The following is a 26,848-nucleotide window of genomic DNA, read 5'->3' on the forward strand; positions in this document are numbered from 1 at the left end:
CTTTTTCTTATTTTAACTACATAACACACAGGAAAGTCACATCAGTTTAACGTCTCATGTCGGTGATCGCCAAATGGCAGGAAAATCTCTACACAGCTCTCACCTGTAGGATGGCACGACTCAGTCTACATGACCACGAATCCTACATTTACCTGTAGGCAGATCCCGCCACTTACAGAGTGACCCAGAAGCCATTTTATGTGCAAAATGGTAAACATCAACCACACCCCCTCACCTCCACAAGAAAAAAAAAAAACACCCCACCTTTAAAAAATCTGGTATCACCTATAAGCTATAGAAAAAGGGACACTGAACCAAAAGGCTTGCAGTTGAATCGTTGATCGAACCAAAAAGTCAATCTTCCGCTGGTTCTTGTATGGGAAACTAGACTTAAGCCAGGAAGGTGGTAGTTTTTTTTGTTTGTTTTTTTTTTTTGGGGGGGGGGAAGGGAGGGGAAGGGGGTTAGCAAATGGTGAGTCAACCACACCATACACAGTTTTAAAGCTGGTAAAGACCGAAATTAAGAAAATAAAAATCTAGCCTCATCGATCACATATTGACAGACAATAGTCCGCTCTCATAATAGGCCATATGTAATTTCCAAATGATGGCCAGCCGAAAAATTGAAGGTCATTTTAGGGTATGGGCACACAATTAAGATCCTGAAGCAGCAAAACAGCCGCAGACCATCACACTACCACCACCATATTTTACTGTTGGTATGATGTTCCTTTTATGAAATGCTGTATTATTTCTACGCCAGATGTAATGGGACATACACATTCCAAAAGGTTCAAATTTTGTCTTCTCAGTTTACAGGAGTATTCACCTAAATGTCTTGGGGATCAACAAGGTGATTCTGGCAAAACTCAGACAAGTCATTATGTTCTCATTACTCAGCAGTGGTTTCGGTCTTGGAATTTTTTGCCCAGTCTCTTTCTTATGTTGGAGTCATGAACATTGACATTAACGGAGGCAAGTGACGCCTGCAGTTCTTTGGATGTTGTTGTGGGGTCTTTTCAGACCTCTTGGATGAGTCCTCGCTGCACTCTAGGGGTAATTTTGGTCAGCCCACACCTCCTGGGAAGGTTCACCACTGTTCCATGTTTTTTGCCATTTGTGGATAATGGCTCTCACTGTACTTCGATGGAGTCCCAAAGCTTTAGAAATGGCTTCATAACCTTTTCCAGACTGATATTTCTAAATTACTTTGTTTCTCATTTGTCCCAGTATTTCTTTGGATTGCGGCAGGATGTCTAGCTTCTGAAGATCTTTTGGCCTACTTCACCGTTTCATGCAGGTCCTAATTAAGTGATTTCTTGATTGAGAACAGGTGTGGCAGTAATCAGGCCTGGGTGTGGCTAGGGAATTTGAATTCAGCTTAAAAAAAAATGTGATAAACCAGTTAATTTATGTTTTAAAGGGGGCAATCAGATTCACACAGGACCCTGAAGGTTTGGATTTCTTTTTCCCTTTAATAATAAACACGTTCACTTAAAAACTGCATCTTGTGATTACTTCTGTTATCGCTGTCTAATATTTAAATTTGTGGGTGATCTGAAACATTTAAGTGTGACAAACATGAAAAAGATTAGGAAATCAGGAAGGGGGCAAACACTTTCACACAACTGTATGCACAGATTATATACAGGCCGACAAAACTGTACAGGGACAGATTGACTTAATAGGATCGTTCTGTCCCCATAAAGCATGCATGTTTTCGGCAGCACTTTTCCCGCTTGGATGTGCTGCTGAGAAAGATGATTCTTTTTTTATGGCTGCAGACAATCGATCAGAAAGCATTTTGCTTGTTCAGTAGAAAGTTTATACAGACCGATGTTTGGGATTAAGCATTCTTATGAATGGTATATAGGATTACATAACAGTATATCCTGAAAAAAAAGAAAAACTGCCCTCATGATCACTACATCTTCCGTATCAATGATACCATGGTGCATTCAAACACATTACAACAAAAGATAGAAACCGCAGGCCTGACGAAGGCAATGGAGGTGGTGGAAGAAGCCGCAGCTTGGACAAGTCACACATGCAACACAGACAGGAAGCGTTCGCCTGAGATAAGGAATGCAGTCCCTCCTGATGACATCCACAACTGGGAATGCAGGGCAGACTGGAACCAGTCTGGGAATGCAGGAGAGAAAGGCGGCCATGCCTGCTACCCCCTGATCTGCGGGAGGGGCCTGACAGGCGCCTGTGGCTCACGTCCCACCAGCCCAGCACCGATCACAGCCAGGGGAAGCCGAACCAGAACTGACTGTGAAGAGCAGTGAAAACCTCAGCCCGGGGATTGCGGAAAATAGTCATGCAGATTTTCAGGCGTAACGGAAAAAATGTGGGTAAGATAGGAAGTGGTCTGTGCTCAAAGCAAAAAAAGTTCTCTTTGCTCAGTGATTGCACCGAAGGGGTTGGCCAGGATCAACAAAGAGCGTACAAAGTGTGATCGATCGCTGCTAATCTGATCTATTCCTCTCCAACCACCAGGTTTTCTTGCAATGGAACAGGAATGAAAGAAATACAGCAGTTTACTAGATGAAAAAAGAAAAACAAATTGTACGTGGCAATTAGGCACATAGCAATTAAATGATGAGACATGTCAAACTAATTACACGTGTGCACCATGGGTGTGATTGTAGACGGAGGGATGCAAACGGCAAAGGTTACACCGATGCAACCAAAAGACAGCAGCCTACATTTACATGGTACTGGCAGCATTGGGTGGTCCGATGGATCCATAGGTTCTCCGTGCACTTGTAGACAAGCAGGTGGTGGATACGCAGCAGAGTGGATGACATCTGCAAAAACAACGCACAAGAACAGGGCAGTAATCTGTGCAAAGCAGGGCTGTGGAGTCAGAGTCGGAGTCCTGGAAATGGAGGAGTCTGAGGTTTGGCTTGCCGACTTCACAGCCCTGGTGCAAAGCGCTTCTTACCAGAGAGCTCTTTAGATTAGTCTGATGACATGTGATGTCACACCAGTCCAGTTAATCAAAAGAAGAGCAAGGAAGCAGTCAGGTAGGAGGGGCTTCTCCAGGATCCCCTCTGATGGCCAAATTACTGACCTGGCTGCTGGACCAGATCCTGCCAATCATTTAGCACCATCGCCAAAACAAAAATGCTGTCTAGATCAAAATGGCGCCTCTGTAATGCCAACAGCATTTCTGCCCCCGCGACCTGCAGAGGGGGCCACAGTAATCAGCGAGAACATCAGAAAGGCCTCACGGGATCTCTCCATGTCTCAAGAGTACCAGGCTCCCATCACACCCTGCACATAAGGATTTCTAACTACCATAAATCTAGGAAGAAGCAGTAAATAAGGCAGAAGTGACTGCGGGCCACCAGCCACCGCCTGGATCGTATGGACTGATGAAGCAGCGCAGGCATGTACAAACCGATATTAGTGTGCGGCAGCTGAGGAACACATACCTGAACTCTGCTTTACCTCACTTCTTGGAAAGGCTGCACTAAATGCTGCTCACCAATAAGTGGATCATCGTTATTCAATATATCATGGGGCCCATAGGACATAACCGTCATACGAGAAGGTCTGCACTTACTACAAGAAGCAGCTGGAGCCCAAACTATCTAACAATTATCTGCCACACAAAAGTTCCAAGAAATCCAGCAGGTTTTGATTTATGAAGACCAGAATACTAGTGGTGGCAACTTGTGCACCGTGACCTCATTACCTTTCAGTACGGTGCTATGTCACTACCAACTTTGTGGATAAAGTAGCCCTAGCTTTAGAAGGAGTCGGTCAGCACAATGACTGTCCAAACCAAGCACAGGGGCTCGGTGCATCCTTGGTGTAGCCAAGCAGTATAGTGCACCTTCCCACCTCCTTTATTCCCCCACTCTCTTCTGGCTCCTACCAATAAAGACATGGAGGAAGGAGAGAGATGGAAAACAAGTAGGTGGGGGCATAACAGAACTGCTCGGCCACACAAAGAGTCTACTGACCCACCTGTGCCTGATTTGGACAGTCATGTTGTACTGACAGACTCCCTTTAAAGGGCACAATCTGACAGTCGTGCAGCACGGATGATGATCGCAGCGCAATTCTAGGACTGGCTGGTGGCTCTCCTGACCAGAAATACATGCTGCCACGGTCAGGTCAGGAGAGCCGCCAGCCAGCCCGAGCACTGCGCTGCGATCGTCGCCTCTGTTATACGGCCCAGTGACTGCGCCCTAATTATATTTTCTGGATCTATGCTTTCTCCCACTTATTGCACCTGTATGCTGTGGATCTATATTCTGCCTTGCAAGCACTTGGTGCCAATAGGTCAGTTGAAGTGTGTGTTGATATAATATTTGGGTGCTCCTAGTAGCCAAACGGACCGCCATCCTTCTGCTGTCTAAGCTGCAAGGAGTACAGATCGGCAGCTGTACTATGCACATCTGGATGTGTGACCACCAAGGGAGTTCACAAACCTAAAAGACTGCTTTACAATGCACTGCGTCTAAGCTGCACAGACTTGTTTTTAGGTCCCCAACTCATCGGCCTGATGTATATGCTACATTGGAACAATGTGGCAAAACAAGGAGAAAGTGTGCAAAAGACAGTAAAGTTCCAGGTCATCTATAAAGAGATGCTCGGATGGCGAAGCATTGAGGATTGGCGCCATTAATGTCTGGTTTCACAGCTCGCACTGCACTGACAACACAACAGCAGCACGGGAGACCCGGGAGAGCGCATGTCGACACAACGGGAACCAGATTTATTATTTATGGGGGCCAAGCGAGGGGTATGACAAGAACTTGTCCAAGTAGTGGACCACTTCTTAAAAGTTACATGACATTTGGTAAAATGGATGCACTCAGACACCTGATAAACTCATGCATCCAAGAACGAGATCCATGAGACTTGGCACATCCTATTCTGAGCAGATTTTGGAGATCAGAATCGGCCTTTACTCAATGCCTTTATATGTGGACAATAGGCTCGGTGGGCAGAGATTGAATATAAACTTTCAAAAAGCACAGTACAGCCATTGTGACATTGGGTTTCATAGTAAATACACCAGCCTCATCAGGTCTGAGAGAGCATTCTAATAATGTCTGCTTTGTAGACTGAGAAGTAAGGCAGTCTTCCCCTAATAACTACTGTACATATGTAAGGGTCATGAGGAAGTCCCCCTAATCTTGTAGCTAAAGACTCAGCAACATTCAGGTCCCAGATCTCTCATTGGCGCATTAATGAGATTATTCCGGAAGTAGGAAAACCTAATTTTAGTCTAAATTTACAATTAAGGTTTGGAAGCAAAATGATGAGGCAGGGAGGAAACATACTGACCTCACCGGAGCCACTGAGCAGCCTCTGAAGATATGCAAGGCATTTCCCACTTGTGAGTGGGTGTCATCCCAGCCTGGGACCCACCGAGCGGCCCGCTAGGCAAGCAAGAAGCAAAATGGGAGAAGACGGAGAGCAAACGGTACTCCTCGGAGCAACGGGTGTAACTTATAACCGAGAGAGTAGTAGCTGCTAACAGCACAAATGTGAACATGACACTACGTGTAGTGAGCAAAACATGGGCGGGATACAAGCTGTACGCCCCACTCACACAGAGGGCCCCTACTGACGGCCCTGCAAATAAAACCCACGACTCACTCTACAACCTAGAAGGACAGCGTTACCAAAGTCACCTGGGGAGGTCAGGCATCACAGAAGCCATCGCTTCATTTCCTAATACATGCTTATGCAAAATATTTAATAAATAAAATATATATATATATATATATATATATATATATATATATATATATATATATACACACACACACACACACACATTTAGATTGTGAGCCCTACTCTGATGGGGCTGTTGTACTTACTTTGAAAGTACGTCAAAATAGGATCCGGGTACTTACCGTAAATGTTCAGTTTATGATGCCGGCGACAAATAGACACATGAAATGTTCCGCAACATAATGAAACGCAACATGAAGGTGACCTGATATGGTTATAGATTTAATCCGCCATTTACCTGGCACATTGGATATGTGCAGCCTTTACTCAAAATTAAAAATGCTCAAAAAATTGTGAACAAATTTCAGGTTGAGACCAAGGACAGACACTGGAGCGCCCAGTACTCACACATGGGAATACGACAGGATGTGCATTCTGATACAGCCGAATAAAAAACCCTAAACAATATTACTATATATCTATATACACACATTATATATATATATGTATGTGTATATAGATATATAGTAATATTGTATATATATATATATAAATATTTGTTTTATACTAAAAAGAATGCATTTATTTAACTACATCGGGGAAGCATGCAGGCTTTAAGGTATTTTTTCTGGTGATATAGAGATATATATATATGTCTAAGGGATACTTCCGTCTGTTTGTCTGTAACGGAAATCCCGGGTCGCTGGTTGGTCGCGGCCGGCCAATCAGCGATATTGGGGCAGGATTTAAACACCGCTTCACTTTTTACTATTGATGCTGCCTATGCAGCATCAATAGTAAAAACATATAATGTTAAAAATAATAATAAAAAAACCCATTATATTCTCACCTTCCGGCGTCCGCCGCAGCCTTTCCCGCTCCTCGCGATGCTCCGGTCCCAAGAATGCATTGCGGCAATGACGCGAGACCGCTACATCATCACAGGTTGTTGCCGCAACGAGCATCGCTAGAAATATATAATCCACTGGCCATTCTCAGAAACGTATAGCCACAGGTCAGCTCTGGCTGTTTCCATTTATCTGATGTCTAGTTCTAATAAGCACTAATTTATGTTTATTAAAGAGACGGTGGCAGCACAGCAGATACACACGGTAACCCTTAGGGTATGTTTCCACGTTCAGGAAATGTTGCGTTTTTTACGCTGCGTTGAGCCGCGGCGTCAAACACGCAGTGTCCAGATGTTTGATGAAATCCCGTCTCCACTATGCATTAAAAGATGCATGCGGCAGACCCGTGGAAACGGACATGCGGCGCGTCTTTTATGTCCTTACATTGCAGAAAAAAACGCAAGAACAACGCAGGTGACCTGCCAGTGACCTCTGGTGCAATTCTGATGCAATCCTGAACGTGGACACATACCCTTAGTGCTAACAGAAGCGCCCTGCCAGCAATACGTGCGGCCTGCTGACACTTCCCTTTGGGCTCCACGTGCTGCTGTACCTTTAACAGCAGAGCTTAGCACTGGAGAAGGAGCGATTACATGGAGCTGTGGAATGCGTCCTGGGATTGTGCCTGGTGCACGGAGGGGTTGATATAAGGACACACGGCAACCTTAGAAGCCTATCCTTTTATCCCAACCATGACACATGTGGGAGAAGGTTTTGCATTATGGGCAAGCAGAAGATTCTTGCAGCGCGACACACTGGCAGCCATAGTGTTAAAAGTGGAAGCCACAGCAGATGCTCGGAGCTTTGGCGTTTGTCAGATCCTATTAAATGGTGAATTCCCGAAACATAGGGGGGCAACTGTATGCACCAGCCGGCTAATTAAAAACCCATTCAAGGGGGCCTCTAATTATCCTGACCCATATATATCCTGACCCATATATTCTAGAAAGGAAAAATGAGAAAATGACAGATACCCTGTTCCCCCAAGATTAACGTGATCTGAATATCCAAGAACATCGCTAATGGAGGGATATAAAAGACACGCAGCGCTACGCCCGAGCCTCCTCCTTTATGTAACGAAGTAGGTCAATGAAAGTAGAAGTTCACCATTAATATATCTGCACGAATAAAAGATTTCCCATATATCTCATCTCGCCTTCCTGGAATCACACTTCTTTTGTGCGGATCTGCAGCGTTTTTGTACCCATTCCATGGGTAAAAACGCTAGAAATCCGCACAAAAATCCACAACGTGTGCACATAGCCTAATAGTACATTATACAATGTCAGGAGACACGGTGATTACTACAAGTGTACGGACACCATTTTAGAGGTAATCTGTCACCTCAAGAAAAATAATAATGTTTGTAAAGCGCTGTGGAATTAATGGCGCTGTATGAGTAAAAAAAATAAAATAAAAAAAAGAGTTTAAAGCCTGGTTAGCCGACTTACTGGAGAAAATAAACTCTCCGCTGACAGTCACTTCCCATTATAGGGCCGGTGTTATAGGGCGATGCAGGAGACGTTACAGTCACCGCTCAGTACAGGGTGAGCACGCTGTAATAACATCCCAGAACTTATATTGCAACATCTTGCAAGGAGCCCGACCTGAGGACAAGCTTCATAGAATGACAAACATGGCAGCTACGCATGGCAACCCGCAAGTGCATCACAGGGGACTAATGGGAGCTGGCGAGTGCAGGCACGAAATGTCGCTGTCAGTGATTGTGAGACCGCAGCAATCAAGGCGAGCACTGATCTCTGCTGTTACAGGAAGATGCCGGCTATGTATCACAGCCGACATCTGCCAGATATGGAGCTGGTGCGGCTCAGGAGCCTGCTCCATACAATCACATCCCTATGGAGACAATCACATCAAGGTGCACAAAGGGGTTAATTTCACTTGTTTGTTCTTAAACTTGGAAAGACAAATGGAATTCCCTATCACAGATGTGAGCGAGCGCTTCTGGATCTAGTAACTGTGGCCCAAATATAGGACTGTTACACAGCACAGTAGAGGCAGGCATACGTACAGGCATCTTACAAATACACATACAGTTCCTGATACATGGGCAGTGCAGACCTGCACAGGCAGGCACGCGCCTCACAGGCCCAACGCAGGCAGGCACGAGCCTCGCAGGCCCAACGCAGGCAGGCACGAGCCTCGCAGGCCCAACGCAGGCAGGCACGAGCCTCGCAGGCCAACCACAGGCAAGCCTCCATGTGCATGGTACACAAATATACACAGACACGGCCAGCTATGCACAGCCATATATTCCCCCACAGACACGGCCAGCTACGCACAGCCATATATGCCCCCACAGACACGGCCAGCTACGCACAGCCATATATGCTCCCACAGACACGGCCAGCTACGCACAGCCATATATGCCCCCACAGACACGGCCAGCTACGCACAGCCATATATGCCCCCACAGACACGGCCAGCTACGCACAGCCATATATGCCCCCACAGACACGGCCAGCTACGCACAGCCATATATGCCCCCACAGACACGGCCAGCTACGCACAGCCATATATGCCCCCACAGACACGGCCAGCTACGCACAGCCATATATGCCCGCACCCACTGGGCGCTTTCACATGGCGCTCTCCTTTCCCAGGATTGTCTCCCGGCAGACACACATGTCTGATTGATGCTGCAGTGCAGACCTTCAGGCCTGTCAGGCTCTGTTCCACCATCGGGATATAGCAGCGCTTTGGGCGCAGTGTATTTTCTCTGCGATGTAATCACACAGGTAAATCCTGTGAGATCAATGACCCGTGCGGATCCACCGCGTCCAATACATTCTCTATTATGGAAATTTCTGTTGTAGAGACTAGTGTATCCACAACAGAAATGGACATTCTGCGGCCCGTAAAGCCGCGCTGCATGTCAGTGTCTACAGGTGACTGACAGTTCAGAGCAGCAGGGTCCGTGCAGATTCAGCCTGTGAAGCAAATGTGCAGTGGTAACTGCAGCAGCCATGCAACCACAGGACACGCAACCAACCCCCCAATGTCAGCCCCTGGGACGCGCAACCAACCCCCCAATGTCAGCCCCTGGGACACGCAACCAACCCCCCAATGTCAGCCCCTGGGACGCGCAACCAACCCCCCCAATGTCAGCCCCTGGGACGCGCAACCAACCCCCCAATGTCAGCCCCTGGGACACGCAACCAACCCCCCAATGTCAGCCCCTGGGACGCGCAACCAACCCCCCCAATGTCAGCCCCTGGGACGCGCAACCAACCCCCCCAATGTCAGCCCCTGGGACGAGCAACCAATGCCCCAACACCAGCCCCCGGGACGCGCAAGTTCCTGCCCAGGGGCTACAAAATACTGCCGAAGCCAATAGACTGGGTCATGCCAACTGGCTGGCAGCAACTCTACCCCTAACTTACAAATAGGGAATAACTTGTGAGTTTGGAAAAACCCTTGGTGATAAGTAAGCAGTAGAGGCTTAATTTTGCTCTCACCGGCCATGCCGTAACCCAATAGTGTAGGGTGACCAATGAGTGGCCTACATGGCGACGTGCCGCCATGAAGTGCTGGATACCCCTGAATGGCAGGATAGTCTGAGCGACAGATTCCTTAGAGCCGCCACTTGGCTATTTGCTCTTTAGCAGATCTGTGTCTGCGATGTGCACGGTTTACAGTGAAATGAAATAATGCTTCCTATCATCACGGCAGCATCCCCAGGATGTGTCCTCCTGCCGCAGAAATATCCCACAGGCATCATTCATAGAACATCAAACGATATTAGGCCCAAAAGAAACAGAGCGTTCCTCAGAACAGACAGCGCCAGACCTCAACCCATGAAGACCCCACTGTGCGACCGGGGAGATTTTCACTGCTTGCAAGTTAAATCAGGCCAGGACCCCAAACGAAAAGACTTTTTCTGAGCCGAGGTGGCAGAGTCAGAATCTGAAAGTATTTATTTTGGAGACCGTCAGCATGGAGTGGAAGCAACAAGGCAACGCACCAAACACATCCCACAAAGGCTGTAGTCAATTATTAGGCAGAGCTCCTGGGGTTGCACCAGAAGCTTCAACATGGACCATGAAAAAAAAAAAAAAAAAAAAAGCTGAGTACACTGTAAAAAAAATTACCCCACCCTTCAAATCGAAAAAGATGGCTCCTTTATTCCTTCCCCAAACAGCACCACGTGTCCACAGTTTGTATCTGGTATTGCAGCTCAACCCCAATTACTTTAATGGAGCTAAGCAGCAAGTCCAGGCACCGGGTAGTCGCCACAGCCATCGGCCAACGCTGTTTCATGTGAATACACGCTTACTCAAGGGCACATCTTCTGCACAATATGGATGATTTATTACCTAGCTGTGAGCTGAGCACCAGTGCTTGTGTGCTGGACGTCTGGTCATGGTGCGTGGATTGCCATTGCTGCACTTGTTCCTTGAAGCTGCCTGGGTGTGGAGCTCGCAGTATCAGCAAGTTCACTTTTAGTATGTGCTGTAGCAATATACCCATGGCAGCAGGAAGTGGAGACTTAAAGGGGTTGTCAAGTGACCATAAGCGATTACAGATTGCGAGGATCTGACGGCTGAGATCAGCACTGATCAGAACAGCGCACTTTATCCCTGTTAGGATGGAGCAGATTCACGCCTTATGGGGTTGCAGAGTGCCGATCTCTCGGCTTTTTCTGGCAGCCAAATAGAGAATGAATGCAGACAGCCATGGGCACTGCTGCTCCATCCCCACGGGGGTAACAGTGCCCTGTTCTGCTGATCAGTGCAGGTCCCAGAGGTCGAACCTCACAATCTACAAATTATCAAAGCCCTTTAAGTTGCCCAAAATTGCCAATCCTAAACATTGTAGCTGATGATCATTTGGAAATGACATGCATGCTATGGTCTACCAACACGGCGAATGGTCACAGTTTTGTTTGTCATCACTAACTACACTACTACGGCAATGTTTTTCGCCACTGTATAATCTGGCATGTTGATGCTCAGATCAATTGTACGCTGATTCTGTGAATGACTGATGGGCTGCACTTTGGACAATACTCCTCTTAGGGTATGTGCACAGGATCAGTTAGCGCAGCATCCAGATGTCACAGCATAGTGGATGGGATTTAAAGAAATCCCATGCCCACTATGCATCCAAAAACACCTGCAGAGACGGACATGCAGCGCGTCTCCACACCGCAGTATGTCTATTCATCTTGCAGAGACGCGAGCCTCCACAACAGAAATTTCACCCGTACAATGTATTGGATGTGGTGAATCCGCACAGTTCAATGAACATATGCGGATTCACCTGCGTTCAATAGCTGGCAGCACTTTGGATGCAGCGGACATGTGCTGCATCCAAAGTGCTGCCGATTCCTGATTATGTGTGCACACATATATAGAGGCAGATTAAAGAAGCTCGCCTTCTTAAAAAGGAAACCCGACATCTGATCCATGCAACCCAATTCATCGGTCGGGCAGCATGCATCAGACGCTGGTTGTATGACGCTGAAATGCTGCATTATTTCAGAAGAAAAAAAACAAACACCACCCTAGTTTAAAAGCCGCTGGGGACCAAGCCATGTATGAGACAAATCAAAAAGATCGGTCCCCGGCAGCTTCTCTCCGCCCACTGCCAATGACTGACAGGTCTCTCCAGGTGCATGTACAGCAAGAGACAGTGTAGCCATCGGCAGCGGGCAGGGAGAAGCTGACAAGGACCAGCCTATCTCATGCGGCTCTGTCCCTAGGGGGCTTTTAAATCATACAGCCCGTGTTTGGTACATGTGACCCATCTATCGGGCAGTATATGTCTTATGTCCACTTTTATTTTCCCTTTAAATGAGGAAAATTTCAAACTGCTTGAAAAAACAAACAACTTTTCTATTTATGACTTATTAACAATCCTCTCTATTCTTAAGAATGGAGAGGTTTTTAGATGTATAGTTTACTGCTGGTTGCCAATGTTTCCAGCCACTTCTGCATGCCATCAGTGGTGTCTGGCAACCTAAGAAGGAGAGCATGTTTCCAACCTCTAGGAGCTTACAATCACTGCTCTGACCCTTGCTAGATACCGCCAGCTTCTGCGCCACTGCACTCCTCAGATGCTGCAGGAGCAAAGTCAGAAGAACACAATCTTCAGGAGCGCACCGCCCCCTCGACAGGCAGGAAACCAAAAGGCAGGGGAGCATCACACTCCTGAAAATAGAAGAGACAACCCCTTTAAGGGAGTGGCATTTTGATCGCTACGACGGCACGATTCGTGACGTTCCAGCGATATAGTTACGATCTCGCTGTGTCTGACATGCTCCTGCGATCAGGGACCCCGCTGAGAATCGTACGTCGTAGCAGATCGTTTGAAACTTTCTTTCGTCGTCTAGTGTCCCGCTGTGGCGGCATGATCGCATGGTGTAACAAAGATGTGCACGATATTGTATACGATGTGCGCATAGTAACCAACGGCTTCTACATCGCAAATACGTCATGAAATTATCGCTCCAGCGTCGTACATTTCAAAGTGTGACAGCAGTCTACGACGCTGGAGCGTTATTGTTACGATGCTGGAGCTTCACGGATCGTGCTGTCGTAGCGATCAAAATGCCACTGCGTGACGGTACCCTTACAGGAGAAAGCCTCTTTAGAGATAGACACGTCTAGACTGAACCTGCCATGGATTCAAAAACCCATGAAATTATCAGATCTTTACAGGTAGCAAATAGTAACTATGGAAAAAGCACAGTTCATATTTAAAAAAAAAAAAAAAAAAAAGGATTCAGAGAAGTTTAAAACAACTTTTCTTGGGGCAAAGACAAGATTACTTTCTGGCATGATGCTATATACAAGTCTAGGTCTTCCGAACACAATCAACAATTCATTCATATTGTGAGCCGCCAAAATGCCAGATGCCAAAACAGCCAGCACCAAAAGCAACCTAACACACAGTGACCATCAAGAGCAACATCGCTGCTATCTGGCACTGCTTTCAGGACATGGCATGCACACGTTCACCAGAAGACCATGACACATGCTGGTACAGGGTGTTCCCTTTATGAGTATCTAGGACACATGATAGTATAAAGTAAATAAAAATAAAAAATAAAAAAAAAAGATGCAGCACCCAAACCACCGTCAGTACAGGAACACAGCGCCCAAACCACCGTCAGTACAGGAACAAATCATGAACCTAAGTACAGTGATCACTTGTAATGTTACTTAAGCCACCCCATGTACAATTTTATCACCTCAACCTGGGGGTCTACATACAGTTACAAAACGATTTTGTGTTAGGGTGAAAAAAAAAAAACACATTCTGACTCAATTTTTTTACCATTTTTCACAGACATTAGAACAGAGTCCGCAGAAGACACAGATTTAGGCAGGACCACTTATATGTAAGAAGGGCTTCCAGACAGATATTGAGTGGAAACAATCATTAGACATGTGGACTTTCAATGGCCAATCCTTGTGTGTCTAAGAGCGACTTATTCTCCTCTCATATAGAAACTTAACAAGCGTGCATATGTATCAGGGTTATGCCCGGCACCCTCAGACCTGGGACCCTCAGACCCTGCACCCAGCTTTTCCCAATTAATTCTTTTAAGCCACTAACTCCAATTTTTCTCCATTAATCCATGTTGTAACAAATGGAAGAAACTGTACAAAGAAAAAAAAAAAGGGAGCGAAACATTTACTTTTTCAGGGGTTCATCTAGGAAAATAGTCCAAAAGTTTGTCATAATTTTTAGCTGCAGGTGCCAACAAACATCAGACCGAGAGTTACCACTACATACTCGACAGCCTGAGTAGTCCAATGCCAAAAAACCTGAGCCATCATGCCGGTTCATTCAGATGTTTTATGGGGAAAAAAAAGCAGAGGAGGGCTGGACGTATCACTGTTCAGTTTAAAGTCTTTATAAGTATTCACAAACCTCAAACCCAGCGACTCCCTAACCCTGCGCCCTGGCTGGACGAGGTACCAGGGAAATCATGACAGTAATAGTTCTGACCACACAGAAGCTCCTGGTGACTCAAATGGGAGTTTCCGTGCCGATGTCTCCAGTCCGCCAACTAAGTCCAAGTATTAAAAGCAATAAGCGGCCCCAGCCTACCACACGGGGAAAGAGTTAACTCTTCATCAGGTTGAAGATGGTCAGCAAGGTGAGGCTAGAAGCTCCTGGAGGAAACTTTCCACAACTGCCTGATAAGGGTTAAAAACATACCGCAACCTCCCTAAATTTCATACATGTTCCTAACTGGATGGGTATAGCATTGAGGGAGAACGGCAGTAAAGACTGAATGAGCACAAGAATGTGGCCACCCAATATAACGGGTGACAATCTATGCGGGCACTGCCATTAGTGGGCATCGCCCAAGAAGCAGCTTTTCTATCCTTGTTAGATGGCTTATTCTAGACCATTACATGAGATAATGCCCTAAAGTGATCGCCTCTGCAGACACTCGGGGGGAAAAAACAAAGAGGGCAAAGGGGGTGGTGGCATTTCAGACACCATTAGGCAGGCCAGCAGCTTGTAGGGGCCCTGCCAGCATTTCAAGACTCTTGTTAACTTTGCAGGAGATAGTTGAGATGAGTTACATGTCAAACTGGGGCTGAAATCCCTGCTAACGACGCCGAGCAGACAGACCTCTGGCTCCGGTGCCAAGCCTTTTACTGTGCCAACCCAATGCAAACAAACCTTACAGCTTTACAGCTGACAGACACTCCATAAAAGAGGTCTACCCGGGCGCATTTATCACACCCGATGGCCAGCATACAAACAGAAGGGAAAGCCTGCCAAGCCTGAGCGAGGGAAGCGGGAGGGCGGCACAGGCTCGCTGCCACGGGGCAGCACATTAATATGGAGACGGCACAGACAAGAGGAAAAGACGGGACCACAGAAGCGGCATTATCACCTTGGCCGGACACATGGAAACTTCTCATCCCCCACATTCACCAGTATTTCGGTGGCAAGTTTTCTGTTGAGATCTATAGGTCATCGGGAGGCATGAACCCTCTGATGTGCCGCTATATGCCACCCCCTCCACACCAAAGGTGCCGCCATAATACGGACTGTTACATATGGCCTTAAAGTAGATCAGGCATCTTACCTTCCCGCCCAATGTAAGGACACAACATTACAGCGTCTTGCTCAAAAAATGTTGAGAAGGAAATGTGGCTGCTGAGAGGACCACAGTACACATACTTAGAAGTCTGATGTATTCAGGAGAGCACGGCCCCCACTATTCTGCGCCCTGGTGAGTGACAGGCTGCTGGAGTGAGGTGGGAGCGCTCATGAATACACCAGACTCCTACTGAGCTGAACAATCCAATTTTCAGATGATCCATCACCAGATACACAATATGAACTGCATACATTATGATATATCAGACCAGATGAGGCTGGTGTACTTATATATATTTGCTTTAAAAACTACATTTAAGAATGGCCGTATAATCTTTCATTTAAGTCTCTCTCTGCTATTAAAATGATTTTCCTGGAGTCACAAAATCTTAATATCAAAAGGATAGTCTGCCATAGATTTTCACAGCAAGTACACCAGTCTCATCACGTACAACATCAACTGAATAATGTATACAGTTTGAATTGTGATACCTGGAGACAGGTCCGCTTTAAAGTGTCATTCCCGTTCATTAAAAGTTGTTTCCTATGGAAAAGAAAGAGGAGAGGAACCCCCACTGTTTCTAAGAAAGGGGCTCTAAAATGCAAGTGCGCCGTCGGACCAATTCATTTTGGCGGGGCTTAGCAATTTCTGGGAAACAGCACGTATGCATACATTGGTACTGCACCTTCTTGCCCACAAATACATGCAGTGTTCGCCAACATGGTGGAGCAAAGAAACATAAGTTGACAGCTATCGAATATGCATGGCCTGCGCAGAGGGATGATACAGGATTTCAAAAACATGGCAAAACAGTGCCCCACCTGCCCACTGGTTGTGTTTGGCATTGCAGCTCAAGCTCCCCGATTTGAATAGAGCTGAAGTGCAATAATCGACGCAAGCTGTGAAAAGAGGCGACACTGTTTTTGGAAAGAAAGCAGTCATTTTTACAATCCAGGACAGCTTCTTTAAAGGGGTTGTCCGGGCTCGGGGTAAAAGTCTTCAGTCACTGACTGCAGACTTGTGACCCTCACACAGCGCACCGAAAGTATTCTCTGGCGCAGGGAGCGGACGGTCATATGACCATAAGTAGGCGATTTGCATTCTTCCAGCCACATTCCGACTAGACTTTTTCCAGCCTTGCTTAATACAATTGCATAGAGTGAGGCCATGCACGTCTAGTCGGCACGTGACTGCGTGTGTGTGTGTAATGGCAGGCGTGTAGCCTAAGGCCGGACAACCCCTTTAAGGTCACATGCATGCGTATTATAGCACTGTGTCTCTTATGGACTTATACTGCACCTGTGTCTGCATTAAGCGATGTTCACATGACCTTATTTTATCTTTGGTCAGAGTGCTGTCCAAGGAAAAAAAAAAAAAAAGACCTTGCAACGACATTATGACCAATGTTATTCAATAGGGGTGTTCAGGGAGTCCATGCGTGAAAGGGGAAAAATACAAAGTAAAAACTGCATTATGCATCAGGCTTTTTCATATGTGGATGCACAAAATATAGGAGGCACAAGAAGCCCCTAGGAACATTAACACACAGCATTATAAGGGTCTGAGCGCCCGTCTCTATGTCGCTGCCAAGAACAGTAGTGCTGCAGTGTAAAGAGCCTGCAAACAGCAGCGCAGATCTCCGCTTCCTGCCACAAGTTTCTAACTTTTCTTTTGCATCGTCCTTTATTGTATGTCTATGAAATCTCCAATTAATGGGCTACTAAGAAATCCGCCCGGCTCCCGGGATCTACCCTGGCATTAATATGCTCTAAAAGCAGGGCATGCCCCAGCCTCCTGGCAGCTGCACGCTCCGGCCCCATGGTGCAACTTCCGACAGTACGTGAATCATTCACAGCGCCAGCGCTGACACACTTCTGACGGGTTTAACCCTTCCAAGACTCAACACGGAATTACTGTAAAAACGTCGCTCATTTCCTCGCGGGGAGCCACAAGAAGGTCTGAGTCAGGGTCTGCGTTCCCGGTGTCACTCCTGGAAAGACGCAAACTCATAATCTGGTAGTAAACGCGACAAAGGTGAAAAGTTACAGAAAGAAAAAAAAAAACACACACAACAACCCCGAAACGATTACTGGAGACGACCAAATAATGAGGAACGAGCGCTTGGAAATTATCTAGATCCCAAAATGTAGCGACCACTGGTTGGTTAGTGGCAAGCCCCAAGAAAGTCCACAATGGATGGTAGGGAGGGAACTACAACTCCCAGCCTGCCCCAAAAACTGGCATACTGGCACTGTGGTTTCACAAGAACATGACTGACAGAGCCTGCGTTCCCATTCATCCCCCGGACGGGCATTTTCGGGGTGTGGGCGGCATCTCTCGCATGGCGCTACCAGGAAAATGTAATACTAAGCAAACAGTCCCAACGGCCGGCTGGCATGGCGGAACCAAATATTTAGTGACACCATAGAAACCGGAGAAAACGAAGCAAAGATCACAATGAAGAATCCGCAGATGCAGGTCACAGAAAGTGAGCGAGTCCTCGAAATAAGCAAACCTGGCACCGATGCCCTGCACACCGCCGGCAAAAATACACCCGACCATAAAAAGAGGCACGAGACCTTCATACGTCTCCCCGAGAGGTGGCAAAGAAAGTAGGCTGTCCCCATGGTAACCGCCACTCACCCCCCCATGGTGAACAATTGATGTACCCAACCTGTGTGTGCCGGACTATCAGACCACCATGTCCGCACGGGCTCTCAGTTATCGGCGATTACATGGAATATAATCAGAGCATGCTGGGAGTTGTAGTTTCACCACAGTGGGAGAAATGTTCCTTACAATGCACAGTACGGTTATGTTCCACAGAAAAACTAAGCTGTTTCTTTGGCTCCCCGGAATTGTCGGGGCTGGCGTTTTGGACGCCCCTTTAATGAAGGTGACATCTTCCAGCACAGCTGCTGGACGGCACCGCTCTCATCTCACCGTAGCGGACACCACCGCCGTGGCGTAGATTACGGAGAATATGTCGGCTGTGCTCGGTGACACCCGCTCCAGGCCGAGCGCCGCACACTTTCCAAAAAGATGTCGGAGGCGACTGGAATAAAAACGAGCCGAAAATCAATTCAAGTGATGGAAATGTCATCAGAAAGCAAAACAAACAAAAAACCATGGAGTTGTCCCATTTAAAGGGGTTGTCCAGGAATGTAACATTGATGGCTTCTCCTTAGGATAGATCATCGTTGTCCTTATTGGTGAGGATGCGACCCCGGCGGCCCCCCCCTGAGATCAGCTGTTCCCAGTGTTGGCACCGGGTACCGCACAACCACCCATCATACCGGGAACAGATGATCTCGGGGGGCGCCGGGCGTCCCACCCCACCAGACATTGATGACCTGTCCTACGGATAAGCCACCAATGTTGAAGTCCCGGACAACCCCTTTAAGACAGGATGCGGCTTTGGAGGGGTTTTTCACACAAAATTCAAATCAAAAATCAGTGTGAAAAATCCGACTTCCCAGTCTTGGTCCCTTGCACGCCGCGTCGTGACCCCGTCCGCTACCCTGCGATGTTTCGCACTCAAAGCCGCCGTTTCGCCCCAGAATAAAGACATTTTTTTTTTTTAAAACGCAGCTGGAACCAATATAAGCCGGAATAAGGACTAACAAACCCAAAAGAGGTGGCGCTGACAGCTGGGATTTGTAGTGATTTTTTCCGGAAACGTTGCGCTCGCCCCATCCAGGATGGACATCGCCGTCACCGGAGAACGTCACTTCCTCGCGGACACGGGAACTTTTTTTTTTTTTTGGGGGGGGGGGGACGTTATAATAGAACTTTTACTATAAGGAAAAACAAATCAAAACTGGTAGAAAGTTCCCAAAAGTGAAGAAACAAGTGTGTGACTACAACTCCCAGCATGCCCTGGAGCAGCAGGGTCTTACCGCCATCAGGGTGCTGTTCCGGCACTGCTCCCCGCCGCCGTCTCCCGGCTCCATGGTGCCCCCGCCGGCCTGGCCGCCCCTCGTCGTGTCGCCGCTGGCCGGCGCGGGCTGCTGCTGCCGGTGCTTGCCGGCTCGCTTGGCCTTGGCCTGCAGGCAGCGCTGGTGCAGCTGGAAGGTGTGCTGCCGCTCGAGCTCCAGCCGCTCTCCGGACACCGAGTCGTAGCGGGACTCGCAGCTGCCGTGGTGCCGCCGGCACAGCTCTATCCGCCGGCGGAGGCGCTCCATCACCGCGCTGTGCCGGGGGACCACAAAATCCGCCATCTGGAGGAGGAGGGGGCACGAAGAGAGCAACCTGTTCCCCGCAGCAAGCCCTCCCCTCCCGCCTCACAGTCCCCCGGACCCTCTTCGCCCTCTCGCCATTGTTATCTGCGCAGCCGCCATCTTGAAACTGCTTTTTTTTTTTTTTTTTTCTTTTTCCTTTTTTTTTTTTCCTCTCAGTACATGGGTGTGACGTCACTGCTGGCGCCAACCAATAAAAGCACAGCTGGGCGGTGACGTCGTGTTTGGTAAACGGAGTTGTTTGTCTACGGGGGAGGCAATGGGAAAAAAAGGGTGGAGACAGCGAGGAATTTCCGATTCGCCCTATCGGGTGCGCTTTTTTTTTTTTCAAGCGTGTGGGCGGGGCTTGAAGGGTTCGCCCCGCCCACAAGTTAGCTGAAAACAAACGGTTTATTTGTTTTAGTTTATTTTTTCTTTCTTTGGAACAAAGTTCAAATTCTGCAGAATCTAAAAATAGAAGGAAAGTGGCAGCCGCTGATTAACGCTGCGCAGTGTCCAACAGCGGCTATTTATAGCCATATGGTGCCGCTGCACGACAAGCCCTGAGGTAGTCAGACACAGTCCGAGGGGTCTTATATAACAACAGGGCGTCTGGGGCACGGCCTAAACCCGATAATGTGTACTGTGTAACGGCTGTGTCTGACCCTAGAGGAATACGGTCTGATAAGAGTATACAGACTGTCCCCTCACACTTTCTTCCTTACTGTCCTCCCACATTTTTCACTCCATACTGTCTCCTTACACTCTTCTCTCCCCATAGTGTTTCCACATACTTTTATTTCCAAAAAATACTGTCCCTCTCACACCTTCTCTCTTTGATACTGCCCCCTCATACTTTTCCCTACATGCTGTCCATTCACATTTTTCTCCCATCATTATTCTCACACCAATACTGTCCCCTCACATTTTTCTCTCCCCATACTGTACCCTTACACTCCCCCATAATATCTTCTCACACGCCACCCTATGCTGTTGCTTCACTTTTTTCTCCTCCATACTGTCCCTTCACACTGTTCCCCCATACTGTCCCCTCACACTTTCCCCTCCAAACTTCACCCTTATACTTTTCTCCCCCTATACTGTCCCATCCTCTAACATTTTGTCCCACCATACTGTCCCCTATTACTTTTGTCCCCCCATATTGTCCCCTTACACTTCCCTCCATAACGTCCCCTCACAATTTTCTCTCCCCATAATGTCGCCTCATACTTTTCTTTCCCCAAACTTTCCCCTCATACTTACCCTCCATCATACTGTCCCCTCGCAATTTGTCTCCCCACAGAGTCCCCTTTTGCCGTCACCTCATACTTTTCTCCCTCTATATCAGGGGTGGGGAACCTTTTTTCTGGCGCGGGACTTTTGGATATTTATACCATCATTTGCGGGCCTTAAAAATGTATCAATTAAAAATTTATTTTGCTATTTTTGGTCAAACAAATTAATTAAATGAAACCTGTCACAAGAAAAAAAACACTATTAACCTGCAGATATGGGGATAATCTGTAGGTTAGTTGCGTTACTAACCTGGCCAGTGCCCGCAGTTAGCCGAACGCTGCAGGGAGAAAATTAATTTTCTTCCCCCTGGCATCATTCTGGTTTCAGTCTCGGGGGGCGGCGTCGGTGCGGGTTCAGTCACTGCTCTGAGTGTACATGACTGACCCCCTTGACTGATACCGGGGCGCTGCCGAGGAGAATAAAGTTAATTTTCTCCCTGCAGCATTCAGGTAAGAGCGAGCGCCGGGCAGCATAATAATGCTATTAACCTACAGATTAACCACATACGAGCAGGTTAGTAGCGCTTTTTTTCTGATGGCAGGTTCTCTTTAAATCCCTCCTACTGTGATGGCTGGAGCTGCCTCTTTGATGAGATGTGTAATATTAGGTAGTAGTGATGATGTTACTACTCGCAACTGCTTTTCCGGGTTTGCGTTGGTCTGCAGTTGACCCTTTGCGATGAATTTTGAAAAGAACTCGCAATAGTAAGTTCTGACCACGGGAGACACTGGGGGCATTTATACATCACAGGATACACTGGGGGCATATACAAAAGTGATGAGCAAACGTGGTCGGATTAGCTGTTATCTGAGCATGCTCAGGTGCTAACAGAGTGTCTTCGGCGTGCTCAATATGTTTGAGTCCCCGTCTCTGCATGTCTCGCGGCTGTTCTTCAGCCGCAACACATGCAGGGATTGCCTAACAGGCTGTCAAGCAGCTGCAAAACATGAAGGCACGAGGACACAAACTTATTTTCTGAGCATGTCGAAGACATACGGTTAGCGCACAAGCATGCTCGGATAACACCTAATACGACCACGTTCGCTCATCACTAATACACATCACAGGAGACACCGGGGCATATAGGCATCGCAGGACAGGCTGGGGAATATAGGCTTCACAGGAGGGGCTAGGGGCATTTATACACTACAGGAGATGGTGGGGGCATTTAGACATCACAGAGACAACATTTTTCTAATTTTGGTTATAGACATTACTACAATGAATTTTAAACAAAACAATTCAGATGAAGTTGGAGTTCAGACTTTCAGCTTTCATTTGCGGGTATCCACATTAAAATTGGATGAAGGGTTTAGGAGTTTCAGCTTCTTAAAATTGTGCCACCCTGTTTTTAAAGGGACCAAAAGTAGTTGGACAGATTAAATAATTTGCAATTAAAATGTTCATTTCTAGTACTTGGTTGAAAACCCTTTGTGGCAATGACTGCCTGAAGTCTTGAACTCATGGACATCACCAGACGCTGTGTTTCCTCCTTTTGATGCTCTGCCAGGCCTTCACTGCGGTGGTTTTCAGTTGCTGTTTGTTTGTGGGCCTTTCTGTCTGAAGTTTAGTCTTTAACACGTGAAATGCATGCTCAGTTGGGTTGAGATCAGGTGACTGACTTGGCCATTCAAGAATATTCCACTTCTTTGCTTTAATAAACTCCTGGGTTGCTTTGGCTTTATGTTTTGGGTCTTTGTCCATCTGTAGTATGAAACGACGACCAATCAATTTGGCTACATTTGGCTGGATCTGAGCACACAGTATGGCTCTGAATACCTCAGAATTCATTCGGCTGCTTCTGTCCTGTGTCACATCATCAATAAACACTAGTGACCCAGTGCCACTGGCAGCCATGCATGCCCAAGCCATCACACTGCCTCCACATTGTTTTACAGATGATGTGCTATGCTTTGGATCATGAGCTGTACCTCGCCTTCACCATACTTTTCTCTTTCCATCATTCTGGTAGAGGTTGTTCTTGGTTTCATCTGTCCATAGAATGTTCTCCCAGAACTGTGCTGGCTTTTTTAGATGTTTTTTAGCAAAGTCCAGTCTAGCCTTTTTATTCTTGATGCTTATGAGTGGCTTGCACCGTGCAGTGAACCCTCTGTATTTACTTTTCTGCAGTCTTCTCTTTACGGTAGATTTGGATATTGATACGCCGACCTCCTGGAGAGTGTTGGTCACTTGGTTGGCTGTTGTGAAGGGGTTTCTCTTCACCATGGAGATTATTCTGCGATCATCCACCACTGTTGTCTTCCGTGATCGCCCAGGTCTTTTTGCATTGATGAGTTCACCAGTGCTTTCTTTCTTTCTCAGGATGGACCAAACTGTAGATTTTGCCACTCCTAATATTGTAGCAATTTCTCGGATGGGTTTTTTCTGTTTTCGCAGCTTAAGGATGGCTTGTTTCACCTGCATGGAGAGCTCCTTTGACCGCATGTTTACTTCACAGCAAAACCTTCCAAATGCAGGCACCACACCTCAAATCAACTCCAGGCCTTTTATCTGCTTAATTGAGAATGACATAACGAAGGGATTGCCCACACCTGTCCATGAAATAGCCTTGGAGTCAATTGTCCAATTACTTTTAGTCCCTTTAAAAACCGGGTGGCACATTTTAATGAGCTGAAACTCCTAAACCCTTCATCCAATTTTAATGTGGATACCCTCAAATGAAAGCTGAAAGTCTGAACTCCAACTGCATCTGAATTGTTTTGTTTAAAATTCATTGTGGTAATGTCTATAACCAAAATTAGAAAAATGTCTCTGTCCAAATATATATGGACGTAATTGTAGTTGTGGGAAAAAAGTGTGTGGTGACAGTATAGAGGCATAGTGTGAGGATACCGTTTTGAAGGGACAGTATGATGGGAATAAAGTGTGAGGACACAGTATAGGGACAAAAAAAGAGTCAGGAGACAGTATAGAGCAGGGGTGTACAGCAGTATAGATTCCTGAGGACCACAGTGCATGGGCCGGTGGCACTGAAGATGCTGACGATGTCTATAACCAAAATTAGAAAAATGTTGTCTCTGTCCAAATATATATGGACGTAACTGTATCCCCTCCCACTTTTCCTCTCTCTTACTGTGCACTCACACTTTTCTCTGCCATACTGTCCCCTTAAATTATTTTCTCTCCATACTGTCCCCTCACACTTTTTCTCACCATACCGCCCCTTAAAACTATCCCCCCTTACTGTCCTCTCACACTTTTCTCCCCCATTCTGTCCCCTCACATTTCCACACACACTTTCTCCTCACACTATTCCACCCATACTGTCCCCTCACACCTTTGTCCCCTTACAAGATTAATTTTCCCCAGTAAAACTCTTGTGTCTTCAGGTCCATAGAAGCTCTATTCTTATCACTGACCTCGTCCTCTGCGGCGCATGAGTGAAGTCAGCAGCATGATCATGGGCACCTAATCATGCTGCTGATGTCGCTCTGACCCTGGAAGTTCAGGTGGTCAGAGCTTTGCTTGTACTCAGGGAGCTGGCATGACATCTGGAGCAGAGTACAGTTGATTCCCACTCCCTGGAGACAGAAAAATGCTGGCTGTGCCCAGGGCAAATGCACCATCTGACCCCAGTTATGCCCCCACAGAGATCCTCTTTTCCCCTGTATAATGTTGACCAATTATAACTAGGAGGCATTATGCAGGGGAGGGGAAACACCCCCAAACCGACAGAGAGTCAGATGGCTTTTTCTGTGTTGAACATGTAATGACACACAGCCTTGCTCTCCTCACTGATCTTACTGCTGCCACCTACAGTGATTACAAGCAGGTGAGTAGAGCAAAGTTGAGTATCAGTGCAAACACTGAATGCTGTGGGATGAAAGTGAAACGCCCCAGAGTCCTGGTTCGTTGCAGTAATGTTATTCTTCCACCAGGGGGAGTGATGTTACGTCTGAAGGCAATGAAGGAGATCTGCTATCCAGGTATCACAGCCACACACACACTTCACACGCCAGTCCACCAGGGGGAGCTAAGGGTTCTATTTATTAGGCCACTCCTCACATAGAGTAAAACTGGAGGGTTGGTTAGGAAGTTAGTGAGTATCAGAAGGAGAGGAGAGTTCCTGGCTGGGGACCGACGAAGAAAGGTCTCCCGGTCGAGCTGGCTGGGGTGATCCCTGGTCACATCCAGACTGAAGTCTGAGGTGGAAGGAAAGAAGGACACGGAGCTGCGCCTGCAACCCATGCGGCAGCATCCTAATAAAGGACAAGAAAGGAATTGTGCTGTAGTGAGTGAGAAAATAAGTACCGTAATTTTCGGACTACAAGACGCACTTTTTCCCCCCAAAAAAAGGGGGGAAAATTGGGGGTGCGTCTAATAGTCGCAATGCAGGCTTACCATGGCGGCAGAGGTGCGGGGATGAGGAGGCGCAGTAAGCGGGGTCCCTTTCTCCGGTGAGGTGATGCAGCAGCCCAGTAAGCAGCAGAGCCGGGTAAATCCTGTTGTTATCGGTGGGGGCGGCCATCTTCCTGAAGCCGCGCGTGTGCAGATGAAGCGCTCTGCTTCCCGGGGCTTCAGGAAAATGGCCGCCGTGATCTCCATCTGCGCACGCGCGGCCTCCCGCGGCCATTTTCCTGAAGCCCCGGGAAGCAGAGCGCTTCATCTGCGCACGCGCGGCTTCAGGAAGATGGCCGCCCCCACCGATAACAACGGGATTCACCCAGCTCTGCTGCTTACCGGGCCGCTGCATCACCTCACCGGGGAAAGGGACCCCTCTCACAGCACCTCCTCAGCCCGGGACCCCTCTCACAGCACCTCCTCAGCCCAGCACCTCCTCATCCCAGCACCTCCTCAGCCCGGGACCCCTCTCACAGCACCTCAGCCCAGCACCTCCTCAGCCCAGCACCTCCTCAGCCCAGCACCTCTGCCGGTAATCACTACTGCAACCCTCCCATGGACACCAGGCCGTGGCATCGCCCACCAAAGCAGGAAGGGACCCTGCTCAGGTGCACGCCACACCGCATCACCCCACCTCTGCCGACACCATGCCTCCTGTGACCCTGCTCTGCCACCGCCATCCCTCAGGTAAGATACTGTACATTCGGACAATAAGACGGACCTCCATCTTATAAAAAATCTTTTTTTCTGCAATTTTCACCCCAAATTTGGGGTGCGTCTTATGGTCCGGTGCGTCTTATAGTCCAAAAAATACGGTAATAGCAACAGGAGTGAAACATCAGTGGAAGACCAGCTAGAAGCAGGCTGCCTCCATCTGAAGCGCAGATCCGGTGGCCAGAATACCGAGGGAGTAAAGAGCTCTATGCCGTTACTTCAGAGACTGGCAGGGCAGTTAATTCCAAGTTGGCTGTCCGACCTTTATACCTAAGAAGACACAGTGGCAACTTGTGGGGGTTGGGGCGTCTCTAAGGTCCCTATAAATAAGCCTCAGGCCATCAGTCATACGGGTTTTGTCCTATCCATATCATCTGGGGGACAGAGAGAAGTAACAACAGTGAGGACCTTATGGTAGCTTATGCAAGTAGGGACCTACTACGTTACTTTGCGCAAGGGGAAGGCTATTGAATTCCTCCTGGACAAGGGGACTCTGGATTTGCCTTCAGACCGGCCGGACTCTGCCTGCCCTGTGGTCCCTACTCTGGACTGTG

General features: G+C 47.6%; 1 protein-coding gene across 2 annotated transcripts in view; it reads right to left on the bottom strand.

Annotated features, from left to right (window-relative positions):
- MAML1 (mastermind like transcriptional coactivator 1) overlaps window positions 1–20,056 on the bottom strand; it is a 72,397-nt gene extending 52,341 nt beyond the window's left edge. For both annotated transcript variants that reach the window (XM_069763606.1, XM_069763605.1), the window contains exon 1: window positions 19,605–20,056. In XM_069763606.1, coding sequence (XP_069619707.1) covers window positions 19,605–19,925 — 321 coding nt within the window. In that variant the 5' untranslated portion in view covers window positions 19,926–20,056. The remainder of the gene's footprint in view (window positions 1–19,604) is intronic.
- Window positions 20,057–26,848: the final 6,792 nt, after the last annotated feature.

Source organism: Ranitomeya imitator, chromosome 4 (assembly GCF_032444005.1).
Source record: "Ranitomeya imitator isolate aRanImi1 chromosome 4, aRanImi1.pri, whole genome shotgun sequence".
Lineage (NCBI taxonomy): Eukaryota > Metazoa > Chordata > Amphibia > Anura > Dendrobatidae > Ranitomeya > Ranitomeya imitator.